The sequence below is a fragment of the Ctenopharyngodon idella genome, chromosome 21 (genome assembly GCF_019924925.1).
Source record: "Ctenopharyngodon idella isolate HZGC_01 chromosome 21, HZGC01, whole genome shotgun sequence".
Lineage (NCBI taxonomy): Eukaryota > Metazoa > Chordata > Actinopteri > Cypriniformes > Xenocyprididae > Ctenopharyngodon > Ctenopharyngodon idella.
In genome coordinates this window covers 25,010,370-25,024,446 of record NC_067240.1, presented here as the reverse complement: position 1 = coordinate 25,024,446, position 14,077 = coordinate 25,010,370, and the positions used below count along the sequence as shown (strand labels likewise).

Below are 14,077 nucleotides of genomic sequence, written 5' to 3'. Positions count from 1 at the left end.
GTAAAACATGCTGACGTATTAGTAAGTCATGGAAAACGAATTGTTAATGATATACCATGATATACTTTTTTTTTTCCCCCACGTCATGTGAAGGAGCCCTAATGAATAAAATATATATTTATTAAAAATATTAATTTTTTTTTTTAATATTTTAATGTTTTTGAAAGAAGCCTCTTCTGTTCACCAAGGCTGCATTTATTTAATAAAAAAAAAACAGTAAAAACAGTAATATTGTGAAATATTATTACAAATTAAAAGAACTGTTTTCTATTTGAATATATTGTAAAATATAATTTAATTTTCAGCATCATTACTCCAGTCTTCAGTCACATGATCCTTCAAAAATCATTCTGATATATTGATTTTCTGTTTTTAATTTTTGATGATTATTATCAATGTTGAAAACATTTTTGCTGCTTGAAAATTTTGTGGAAATGGTGTTACTTTTTTTCAGGATTCTTTGATGAATTGAAAGTTCAATGAACAGCATTTATTACACTTATTTATCAAAATCATTAAAGCATTTATTAAATGGACATTTTTTGTAACATTATAAATGTCTTTACTGTCACTTTTGATCAATTTAATGCATCCTTGATGAATAAAAGCATTCATTTCTCTATTTTTATTATCTTACCACAAATGTTTGAATGGTATCATCGTTTACACAAAAATATGAAGCAGCAAAACTGTTTTCATCATTGATAATATTAAACATAAATGTTTCCTGAGCAGCAAATCAGCATATTAGAATGATTTCTGAAGGATCATGTGACACTGAAGACTGAAGTAATGATGCTGAAAATTCAGCTTTGATCACAGAAATAAATTAAATTTTTCCTTTCAAAAAAAAAAAAAAATGTTGTTTAGGACCATTAAAATGTTTTAAACTGTTAATTCGGAGGGAAAATATGCTAAATTGTCATTACCTTAAAGGGTTAGTTCACCCAAAAATGAAAATTCTGTCAATAATTACTTACCCTTGTGCCGTTTTAAACCCGTAAGACCTTCATTGATCTTCGGAAGACAAATTAAGATATTTTTGTTTAAATCCGATGGCTCCGTGAGGCCTACATAGGGAGCAATGACATTTCCTCTCTCAAGATCCATTAATGTACTAAAAACATATTTAAATCAGTTCAATAAATCAATAAATAAATAACGACTTATGTAGTGATGGCCGATTTCAAAACACTGCTTCAAGAAGATTCGGAGCATTATGAATCAGCGTGTCGAATCATAATTCGGATCGCGTGTCAAACCGCCAAACTGCTGAAATCACGTGACTTTGGCGCTCCGAACTGCGTATTCGACACGCTGATTCATTACGCTCCGAATCTTCCTGAAGCAGTGTTTTGAAATCGGCCATCACTAAATAATTCGTTATTTTGTTTTTTTTGGCGCACCAAAAATATTCTCATTGCTTTATAATATTAATATTGAACCACTGTACTCACATGAACTGATTTAAATATGTTTTTAGTACTTTTATGGATCTTGAGAGAGGAAATGTCATTGCTCCCTATGTAGGCTTCACGGAGCCATCGGATTTAAACAAAAATATCTCAATTTGCGTTCCGAAGATTAACGAAGGTCTTACGGGTCTAGAACGGCATGAGGGTGAGGATTTTTTTTTTCAATGGAAAAATTCTTTTACTTAATTTCAGTAAATAATTCCTGAAAATCTTTAACATTTAAATAAACATTAAGGCTGTACATCAAATACTACCATGCCTTTCTTTTGATTTTAGGGTGACATGCGGATCAGGAACTGTCATTGACAGGTTCTGGTTCTGTTTGAGCACAGGTAGAGCCTCAGCAGCAGACAGAGGCTCTTATATGTCACGTGTTTCATGCAGCAGACGCAGGCGTGTCACTGCAGTGTTGCTGTTGTCAAGGTGATGTGACATATCTAATATGTAAGATCAGATTTCATATTTTTCTTGCTTAGAATTCAGAATAGACATTTTTCATACGTGATAAAAACCTATGCCTTCTTAGACAGATTACAGTCATATACGTATTATACTTATTTTAAAATATGATATAATATGCAGAACGTTGATTTTGGACCTACCTCATCTCTGTAACATGCACCTGTACTGATATACTGTATAATGTATTGCATAAACTTGTTAGAATGTATCCCCATATTTTCATAAGGCAACTTGGTCAATGCATAGACTCACTCCCCTCTGTTTCAATGTGTATCTTGTAGATATTTCATTTTTAATTTAAATTAATTTTTTCAAAGTTATGCATGAAGTGAATCTTGTGGATTTTATTTTGAAGTTTTCATTGCAGCCACTATAGAGTGCTGGCAAGTCATTTTATATACATGCTTGAGATATTTATTTTATTTTTGTTCTTTTACTGTTTTGTTGTTTAGCTACCATTTACTTTTTTATTTGGGATCTGTATCAAAGTAATCAAATATATTCATAGAAAAAACATTTTTTCCACAATAAATTAACCTCATATTCATCTTTTGGCCTTCTGTGCATTTAAAACATCACTGCTACTGACAGGTTATGAAGAAATAAGTTGTGAAGATGTGAACAAAATTACATCACCTGACACTTTTCAACACTTTTTACCCTCAGAAACCAAGTGCAGCAAGACAGCATTTGTTTTGTTCAGCACACACATACACACTCGAAATAAGAGTGAAATTATGTCTTATGTACGGTGTACATTTTAGGACTTCCTTACACCTCAGTCATACAACGAAAAGGCTTCAGTCATCGGACAAAACGGCATCGCGCCTCAGACTGAAAGGCCTCAGGAAAAACAACGTCAGTTGTCAGGTCTCGTACAATTAGGCATCAGACGAAACAGCCTCAGACTAAAAGGCATCAGACATAAAGGCATCAGACGAAACGGACTTAGAAAGAAGCGAATTGCCCCGCCTCAATGTGATGTCACGTGCATGCAGTTTTCTGTTAAATGTTACACTAAGTTGTATAAAACATATCCCACTGAGATTATTTTGTAAATTTGTATTATACACTAGTTTTATTTGCATGTATAAAAAGTTAGCAAAATAACATTTTGCAAATATTTTGCATTGCAAACTATTGTGAACACATACGAAAATTAACCATGGTTAAAAGTGTGTAACTATGATTTTTTTTTTTTTTTTTTTTTTTCGGATAGGCTACTATTTGTATAACAATAATTTTACTACAAATATCATAAACTATAGTGTTGCAAAACCATGGTTAATTTGTGGTTAACATGGTTAACTACAATAACCATTTTGTTTTATTTGTAGTAAAACCATGGTTCATTTTTATATAAGAGGTAAAAAATCTTTCGAGCTATTTGAATGCCTTGTTATAAGCACAGCTGCTTTGTGTACAGAGGTTACCAGGGAAACGACTTTATTTCTTCTGTTCCAGCGCCACCTACTGTCAGAGAGTCGATTAGGCAAGGCAAGGCAATTTTATTTAGCACATTTCATACACAATGGTAATTCAAAGTGCTTTACATAAAAAGGAAACAAATACATAAGAATAAAAATGGAATGCATAAAAAATAACAATAAAAACAGAATACCACTATCTGGATGGAAGAGTCACATTTTACATTTTCATTCAGCCTGTTGCTGTTTTTCTGCAGACCAATGTGAAAATCGGCATGTTCTTTTCTTTTCTTTTCTTTTCTTTTAAATAGCCTACATGAATACCATCAACAGATAGATTCTACATAATTAACATGCACGCACACACATCTTACATCAATTTGGGAATAGTAACAGTAAAGAAAAAAAACAATTGAAGGACGGCATTATGATGGGATAAAAGCCAATAGAAAGTTAGGCTATAAAAAAAACAAACAAAAAAAAAAAAACCTGATGCCTTTTTGTCTGAGTCCGTTTCATCCGATGCCTTTTCGTCTGAGGCTGTTTCGTTCGATGCCTAATTGTACGAGACCTGACACCTGACGTCGTTTTTCCTGAGACCTGAAGCCTTTCAGGCTGAGGCGCGATGCCGTTTTGTCCAGTGACTGAAGCCTTTTAGTCTGAGGCATGACGCCTTTTTGTTGTATGACTGAGGTGTGAGGAAGTCCTAAAATGTACACCGTACTTATGTCTGTTCACAATCTTGACAAAGATCAGGTAGAAGGTATTGAGGTTAAAAATTCTGTTAGATGTCTAGGTATTTTAATGAGTAAATCCCTCACTGATAGAATTCCAGGGCTGTGTCCGAAATCGCCCCCTATACCCTTAAATAGGGCATTATTTGAGGGGACAGCCATTTGTAGTGGTGTCTGAAACCATAGTGTTGAGTGCACTCATTCAATCCCACAATGCACTGCAATAACGAGTGTACAACCGATGCACCAAAAAGTATAGAACCCAAGAGGCGACACTCTGATACTTTTTGAGCAACAGCCACTAGATGGCGCTCCGGTAGCGCGGCCGCCATTATGGGGTGAAAACACTAACCGGACCATAGAATCCTTCACATCTTACGCACCCAAAATCAGCGAATTTCACTGCCAAATCAGAAGAAAAGAACATTATTCAAATGAAATCATCAGTAAATTGTATGGCTCCTACAGTAAATGTTGTATTGTCTTATATATGTTTTATTTTACCAGTTGTGGAATCCAACCATTCAACCATCTGAGGTAACGTAGTTAGCCTACTTTGAGTATTTCCATTTTATGCAACTTTACACATTTATTAATAGTAAATTAATAATTAATAAATTTAAGCTCATCATGTTTGCAGCGAACAATATATTTCAGACATAGTGGAGTAATAGTCACTATATAGTATCACTTTACTAGGTCTGAATTGAAATAGGCTATATTGTAGGCTACGTTTTAATGGATCACGCTAAAAACATAACGATCTTATAATACATGATGCATTGCTGTGTCCGTTATCGCATAATTCCCACATTTGTACACTTTTGCTTTAACGGACATTAGACAACATTGCAAAATCAAGCTGTTATATTCATATATTTATTGTCCAACATTCCCAATTTTTCTGATGCATGTCCTTAATTTAATTTCATATGTTGGTATTAATTCAGTGTTTATAAGCCTAATGCTAATACTAGATCTTTTAAAGAATTTTAACCCAAACTGACTGGGTTTCTAGAGAGCAAAAGGTTTTGTGAAAAAAAAGTGGAAGGCTTACACAAAGTCTGTAAAATAAACTGTTAAAAGGATTTGATGATCACTAGCGATAGTATTTTATTCTGTGTTGTCATCATTCAGGTTGGATTTCAGCTTTAATGTACTTTTTTTTTAATAAAGCAGCTGATATTGCCATAGAAATTAGTGGACTGACGAGTCGCTTTCACCCCAAAATGGCGGAAACGCAGGGCTGCTGCTGGGCGCCGGTGTTTCAATGGAACGTTCTATTGAGTGTCGCTTCTTGTTAGTGTATATTCTTTGGATGCACGCTCAACGGCTAGAGAATGCCCATAATGCACTGTGAGAGTCGCGTGCTGTATAAATTCCCGCGTCTCGCCAGGAGATGGCGCCCGCAGCTGAATCAATCATCCATTCATTTTCCAAACCGCGCTGGTCCAGTATAATATCATTCAGGTATAATTTCCTTTTTAAGGTTTGTACATGCTAGTTTTCATGGCAGAGTTTAACATAAATATTCTGGAGCTGCCAGTTTGCTACATTTCAAATGATTATTAAACAGCAAGCACAAACTATGCGAAATCGGCAGCCCTTCCGGCGCACTCAGTGTCCGAATTCACTCACTCATTTTCATTCACTCCTTCAAGTGGACTATATTAGTGGAGTAATGTAGTGAATGAGGGTATAGGGGGCGATTTCGAACACAGCATAGATAATTTTTCGCAACGGATACAAAAATCCTATTCTTCTGTAATTCAGAATGGCAGCACAGCTGAAAGGTTTGTTTGAGCTGCGCCCTCTACAGGCATGAATCTGCAACCCTTTATCAGCCTGAGGCTTATTATTACTTTTGGTGTGAAAGGGCCTTTATATTTGCCAAAAGCAGCAAAAAGTAACGCAAAAGTAATGTTACATTACTTTCCATAAAAAGTAACCTAGTAATGAAATTAGTTACTTTTTTAAGGAGAAACTCAATATTGTAACACATTAAATTTAAAAATAACTTCCCCCAGTTCTTTTAAATGAAAATAATATTTCCCAATATTACTGGTTTTACTTTTACTGTATTTTTGATCAAATGTATGCACTAATAAAAATTACTCCAAACATTTGACCTAAATAAGGGACAAAACTAATCAGTTCTAAATAAAGTCATCTACTTGGTAAGACAAATCCAGACACACAGTGCAGTAAAAAAGAAATACAACACCCTCTAGTGGTTCATTCCACCAAAGAACATGCAAGACTCTCACACCCCCAAACATGTTGGATGTTGTGAACAGACTAAAATCATGCTCTAAGATCTTTAATGGAGAATAACTATTCATGTATGCACATAAATCAGGTGTTTTCAACAGGGTCACTGGAATAGCAATCATTCAGGGGGCATTACTGATGCTGTAAACAACATGAAAGATGTCAGATACTATAATGTACATTTTCATTATATTCTAATGAGTTACAGATACAGAATATCTATTATTCAGGACAGTATTTCATATGGTGCACACATATTTAAGGTTGTTCTGAACTTTATGCACACATTGTGTCAGGGTTATGAAGTATTACAGAACTAACCCGAAATCAAAACATTTCATTACTGTACAAACAACCACAATGATTACTAAATATGCTTCAGAATGTGAAAACGCAATCAGTAAGACTAATGTAGCAATTGGCGAAAGTGCATTTATTTCCTTCTGAAAAGCTCTTTCTGTTTAGTGAACACTTCAGTAATCGTGTCCCTAGAGAATGTTGAAGCTTGTGTCATCATTCACTCACTTTTAAGGGTGGATGACAGAATTCTCATTTTGAGAAAACCATTGGTTAAAGAATTGTTGGGCCAATTTGGGTTGTACCATTCACAGAATGATTTCTGGAAAGCAGTAAGTTGACACAGTTCACTTTTCCGCTAAATAAAGGGGAAGAGTCTCTTTTTCAAGATGTAGAGCACGGTAGCCAGAAACAGGGCAAGAGCTAAAAAGATCAGCAGTTTGTCGGTCAGTTCACGGCGATTATATTTCAGGATAAGTTTTCGCCCCAAGTGAATGGTTCCCGTCATGGCCTTAAACTCTTCATTTGTCTCTTGTACAGTTCTTGAGGATGTAGCTGGAAAGAGAGCAAAAACTTAAGGATGGTGGAAAAGTAATTTGGACACAGTGACATGACCATTGCAGTTTGGAAATGTTACTTTTCCACTCATACTTACTCAGTTTGGACTTGGCGAAACACGCGATACCATTACCAGACAATTATTTACACTGCAAAAAGGACTGTTTCCATTAAAAATAGCCTATATAAACATCCTAAAATATATGTTTACCTTATAGGCAACAGTGCATAAATTTGATTTGTTTAAAACAATTAAAAATACTATTTGGCCAGTGGAAAAGATGGAGAATAACTCCTCTTCTCTGAAAACTTTCTCTGAAATGTATTTTATAGAATTTTGATTTATTTATTCTAAAAGGTAAGGATACTGAATAATTTTTAGCAATGCAATGTGGCGGCACAAATGACATTTATAATCCGTATTTTGCTAATGTCTTGTACCGTTAAACATGGTGTCACGTGGATGGAATATGCATTGAAATGATATGCAGATGACGTTATGCATAGTACAACTAGGTGTTGTAAGCTCCATATATGCTTGTTTCAGGGAGAACACAGGGTGGAGATGCATGTACCCACAATCTTCAAATGACTGGGCTTTAAAAAAGGAATTTTGCACAGGTTCTAGCTTTTGTGCGTACACAGACTTTTAGGATGAAGTCTACAGAAAGTTTTATACATGAGGCCCCTGGTCATTAGCAGGTCTTAAAATTAGGTAAAAACATCCTGGGATGAACAACAACAACTGACATATTACACTGTGTCATTATTTATTTAACAAAAATAAAGCCAAAATGGAAAGACATTGGTGACAAACTATGATTCAACTGCTTGTAGAGCCACTTTTAGCAGAAATAAGTTGTAATCATTATCTGTGTATGACATTTTCAGTCTCTCACATCATTCCGGAGGAATTTTGGCCCACTATTCTTTACAATGTTGCGTCAGTTCATTGAGGTTTGTGGGCACTTGTTTATGCACAGCTCTCTTAAAGGGTTAGTTCACCCAAAAATGAAAATAATGTCATTTATTACTCTCCCTCATTATCGTTCCACACCCGTAAGACCTTCGTTCATTTTCGGAACACAAATTAAGATATTTTTGTTGAAATCCGATGGCTCAGCGAGGCCTGCATTGCCAGCAATGACATTTCCTCTCTCAAGATCCATTAATGTACTCATCATGATTCGGATCGCCAAAGTCACGTGATTTCAGCAGTTTGGCAGTTTTACACGCGATCCGAATCATGATTCGACACAAAAGATTCGTAACGCTCCGAAGCTTCGAGAAGCAGTGTTTTGAAATCGGCCATCACTATATAAGTCGTTATTTTGTTTTTTTTGGCGCACCAAAAATATTCTCGTCGCTTTATAATATTAATATTGAACCACTGTACTCACATGAACTGATTTAAATATGTTTTTAGTACATTAATGGATCTTGAGAGAGGAAATGTCATTGCTGGCTACAGAGGCCTCACTGAGCCATCGGATTTCAACAAAAATATCTTAATTTGTGTTCCGAAGATGAACGAAGGTCTTACGGGTGTGGAACGATAATGAGGGAGAGTAATAAATGACATTATTTTCATTTTTGGGTGAACTAACCCTTTAATGTTACGAATTGACGAGAACACTTTGTGCTCAAAAACAAAACAAAAATAATGACTTTATTCAACATTTTCTTCTCTACCCTGGCAGTTGACCAAGTGAACGCAGTTCAGCGCTTCCGTGTTTAAGTCAGAACGCCGGCTCAGTATTGGCTGACTCCTGCGTCAGCATCACACGCATGCGTCGAACAGCGTAAGCCAATACTGAGCCAGGTGAGCCAATGATGGTAATTATGTTGCTTTCTGTAAGGGATTAAAAAAACCTTGGATTTCATCAAACATATCTTAATTTGTGTTTCAAAGATGAAAGGAGGTCTTACAGGTTTGGAACGACACAAGGGTGAGTAATTAATGACAGAAATTTCATTTTTGGGTGAACTAACCCTTTAAGGTCCTGCTGCAACATTTCAGTCAGGTTGAGGTCTGGACTTTGACTGGGCCACTGCAACACCTTGATTATTTTCTTTTTCAGCCATTCTGGTGTAGATTTGCTAGTGATCATTGTCCTGTTGCATTGTGCAACTTCAGCCAAGCTTTAGCTGTCGGACGGATGGCCTCTCATTTGGCACTAGAATACGTTGATATGCAGATGGTCACTCAATGACTGCAAGGTGCAAAACAAGCCCAAAATCATCACTCCTCCACCACTGTGCTGTGTTTAGTTTTCACCTAACTTGGCACTTTGCATTATAGCCAAACATCTCCACTTTGGTCTTGTCTGTCCAAAGGACATTGTTCCAGAAGTCTTGACGTTTGTTCAGATGCAACTTTACAAACCTAAGCCGTGCAGCCATGTTCTTTTTAGAGAGAAGAAGCTTTCTCCTGGAAACCTTTACAAACACTTCTCCCAGCTTTTTCTGATTGTACTGCCATGTACTTTAGCATTTAACATGTTAACTGAGGCCTGTAGAGTCAGGTATTGTTCTTGGATGTTTTGCAATTTCTCGGAGCATTACACGGTCTGATCTTGTGGTGAATTCGCTGGGACTTCCACTCATCGGAAGATTGGCAACTGTTTTGAATGTTTTCCACTTGTGAATAATCTTCCTTACTGTCGAATGATGGACTTTAAATTGCTTTAAAATGGCCGTATAACCATTCTCAAATTGATGGCAGCAACAATTGCTTCTCTAAGATCATTGCTGACGTCTTTCCTCCTTGGCATTGTGTTAACAAACACCTGAAGGCTCCAGACCAGCAAACTGCCAGAACTTCTGCTTTTATAGAGGTGATCACACTTGCTGATGATCCATTAATCAGAGGGTTTTTGATTATCAGTGCCTGACTGCTTCTTACCCTATTAATTCCTATGGAAGCAGTAAGGGTGTCCTTAGTTTGTCACACATGGCTTTTCCATTTTGGCTGATTTTTTGTTAAATAAATAATGGCATGGTGTAATATGTCATGTTTTGTTGCTCATCTGAGGTTGTATTCACCAAATTTTAAGACCTAAATTAAGGTCACATGGAATAAAATAAACTTTTTCTAAGACTACTGATATTTCTCAAATGCGTTTTTCATTTCTTTAGGTGTAAAACCTTGTTAATTAGCAACAGCAATAAATCACCCACATCTAACAATTCTGCACAATTTCTACTCATTTGTGGGTGTGCTATTCCTTAAATAGATTGATATTATTATATCATAATGGTGATGATATTAGACACAGTGGCCTAGAGCTCGTAAAAATATTTTTTTACCCAGAGTTCCGATGGTCTCCTCGCTCTGCTGCACCTGCTGTGACATCATACGGCTGATGCTCATCAGACTCTCTGTAATGTCACTGGACGTCTGCACCAAACTCTCTTTAGTGGCCTTCCTGAACCCAAAACAACATGGAGAATTTAGTAAATACGGCTAAAAGAGTACTGGCTAACAGTGTTGAGTAGTAAAAAACTTGAGACTTGATTCTGATTGGCTGAAAATAACTGCCCCTAACAGCAACATGATTTACCTTTGTCTCACTGTGTCACCTCCTTGAAGCAGTTCATCCTTCTCCAGATTATCAATGGCCAGCTTACAGGCTAAATTTGCCTTCCTCCACGCCGTCTGGTTGCTGAGACATGGGAGAAGTGATAATACTGAAATTAAAGCATTATCTGACATTCATCACATAATCAGAAAATAATCAGAGAATAAATATTGTTTTTCTAACCTGAACATCTGCTTCCGATGGCCTTCCGTTTCACTCAAGATAGCTTGCTTATCAGTCTCTCGGTCTTGTTCTTTCGCCATCTGTTCCATGTCCTATCAAAAAAATGTAGTTTCGCTAATATCAGCAATGTTAACCCCATAAAGCCTGACAAATTAAATATTAGTCAGGTTTTTGTTTTGTTTTTTAAAATGGAACAGTTTATTTAACCTTTAAACAAAATATAAAAGAATTTAAAAAGAGAAAGTTTGTTTTATGTTTTGTATCATATTTGATACATCAGGCTTTTATTGTCCATATAGTACAGTAGTATGATACAGTAAGAATATGGAGCTTACATTCAATGGGGAAAAAAACATCAATTTTATTCAGAGGCTCAAAAGGAGCAAAAATATGTTGTTATTTATATGGACAAAAAGTAAGATGAAATTATGGCAGCTTGTAATGTAAATCACAGAGTTTTTAAAACAGTATAGCAGACTCCCAATTACGGCCACCAAAGTTAAGAAGGCCATTCGCTCGCTTAAAAACAACATGGCACCAGAAATGGATCAGATCCCAGCTAATCTCCAGAAGCCACAGTGATACAGAAACTGACCAGCTTGCTGAACGAGTGCTGGCAAGGTGAATGTGCTCCAGTGGATTGGAGAAGTGGTATAATATGATTAACCATGTTTCCACCCACCTATTTTATGAGCATTTTGAGATATAGCATAAAAAAGCTGGATGGAAACGTGAAGATACGCATAAAAAAAAACTTCAACACTCAATTGAGGCGGATATATTTTTTTGTCCGATAAGAAAACATGCGCATAAAACTACAATGGAAAAACATTTACCAAATAAATCCCTCGATGAAAAAAAAAAAAAAAACCTCACGTGACTTAAATAACCAAAGACCAGTTTTCTTTGCACAGCATCTCATATGGTCATTCTGAAATGCCAGAGCCAAAGTCTGTCACCAAATAATAAAAATAATGACTTCCCAGAAGTCTCTCACATGACTGCATTCCAAAACACACATTTATACACATTTTATGTGTATTTATTCACATAAAATGTAAATTTCTTGATTTGAGAGTACAAAAATATACTGTTATTAAGAATAAGGAAAAACATGGCTATTTAGCTGGTGCTTTTATTACACTTTTGTGTTTCAGAAATGTACTTCTACAAATCTCTGGAATTAAGTTTGTGTGCCTAAACTTGGCCATTTCAGTGTATTTTTGGGACTGAAATATTGTTAAAATTGGTATGTTCAATGCAGATGTTTTGATAGAAGGAAAGAAGACACATTTCTAGTTTAAACATTATTTGTTCTTCAGACATTTCTCTTTAAATACAGTAAGTATCAGCTGTTCGCAAAATTCATTTGGTTTTTGAACAATGAAAATGTGTACAATTTAATAATTTACTCATGGAGCCACATTGAGATCCCCATATCTACTTGTAGAGCCTTAAAACTGAAGATATCAAACGAAAAGTCTGTTAAGAACAAAAATCTAAACGTACATTAAGATATCTTTAATACTTCTTGAGTTACAGGCATGCAAACTTAGGAAAAAAAGCTTGAAAACTGCTTTCTCCCATTTTTGAACTGTCACTGTTGCCATATAATGCAACAAAAGATTGACAGAATCAACAGAATTTACTAATAGACCTAGCAATCTCTGTGTAAAATTAAATAATGCTGCTGCCATCTTTTTAAAGTCATTTTTACCCCCAGTAATTTTGTAATTTTTTTTTTTATATTTTGACAAAATATGAACAAAATAATAATTAAAAAAAAAAAAAAAAAACAGAAGTTTCCAAAATTTGGTTGATTTGACACTTAATGACCCAACTGTTACATATTTCAAGTATATTTGTCAATATGCAATGTTTCAAATATGACTTTTTTACTAAATGCAAATGAACAACAATGTTTGACAATGAAATGTGTCGGTGTCATTCATACAATTATACAAAAACCTGCAAAATGTCAATAATGCAATTATAATCATGATGGATATTATCCAGCTGTCCATCACAAAATGTTACACTGCTAACATAGTTTAAGCCATAACAGTAACAATAAAACCACAGTAACTTGGCATTATTAAAAAATAAATAAATAATTAAAGTAAACGCAGATCAAAAAACTGCATTATAGATCCTATATCGTTATTATTGTTACCTGTAGAGTGGTGACAGCAGTTTGGCCCTTTGTTAGACTGTTACCCTGACATTTCTTAATGGTTATATGAAATGACGAATGTACCTGAATCCTCAGTCTTAACTGATTGAACTTTTCCTTCACTGTAGAGTTCAGATCCATCAGCACCGCCTGTGGCCCACAGCACTCTCTTATGTCCTGACACGAAAAAACAAATAAGACTTTTTTGAAACAAGAATGTTTCCATTCATACTGACTGACAAAGGCACGGCAAATATGGCCACATCTTCGTATTTAGAGAGTTAGTTTCTCGGACAAGACTGACAGGAAGACCCTGGCACATGTGTCAATGTTAAGAATGAAGTCTACCTGAATAAGAGCTTTAATTTCCAGATCATATTTGACAATTTCTTGGCCACATATTCGGACGTGTACATCTGAAGACGACGCCATCTTTGTTGTTATACGGTACGTCAGAAGGACCAAAAGTTAACGTATTTTCACAACGCCTTTTTTTCTGGAACAGAAAGATATGAGGTGCATACGTAACACTACTTTATGATACTATTTTCCTAAAAATGGATTATTTATTTATAAAGGGTTTATTACATTGAGAAAAATTAAAAAGTAAAAGTAGAGATTTTACTGTCAAACGATTTCTATGTCATATGATGTTCTTCTACTTTCTATTAATCAAAGAATATATATATAGCATCAGATCATGTGACACTGAAAACTGGAGTAATGGCTGCTGAAAATTCCGCTGAGTCATCACAAGAATAAACTGCACTTTAAGAAGGAATACCGTAGCCAATTTTGTTATAGTGTGCCAAATGTAATGTATGTAGGCTATATTATTTATTTAAAATAAGCTAGTTGGGATTGTTTTTGCAGTTTAAAAATAAGTTCTTAACATTCAAACATACTGTGAAAGACA

The 14,077-nt window shown here is 35.3% G+C and overlaps 1 protein-coding gene across 1 annotated transcript; it reads right to left on the bottom strand.

The window, feature by feature from the left end:
* Nucleotides 1-6,332: 6,332 nt before the first annotated feature.
* bnip1b (BCL2 interacting protein 1b) lies at nt 6,333-13,815 on the bottom strand. The gene is made up of 6 exons (XM_051877592.1): nt 13,510-13,815; nt 13,246-13,338; nt 10,989-11,080; nt 10,788-10,889; nt 10,534-10,652; nt 6,333-7,221 (listed from the first exon to the last, which is right to left on the bottom strand). Exons 1-6 carry the CDS (start codon nt 13,591-13,593, stop codon nt 7,025-7,027), a joined length of 687 nt encoding a protein of 228 aa, XP_051733552.1. The 5' UTR covers nt 13,594-13,815; the 3' UTR covers nt 6,333-7,024.
* Nucleotides 13,816-14,077: the final 262 nt, after the last annotated feature.

Bases quoted from the DNA above. Each gene is read 5' to 3' on its own strand.
- bnip1b (XM_051877592.1), bottom strand. From the start codon at position 13,593: ATGGCGTCGTCTTCAGATGTACACGTCCGAATATGTGGCCAAGAAATT. The intron at 13,339-13,509 runs GTAGACTTCATT...TTTTCGTGTCAG, and splicing joins AAATTAAAGCTCTTATTCAG to GACATAAGAGAGTGCTGTGG. The intron at 11,081-13,245 runs GTACATTCGTCA...TTTTTTTGATAG, and splicing joins AGTTAAGACTGAGGATTCAG to GACATGGAACAGATGGCGAA.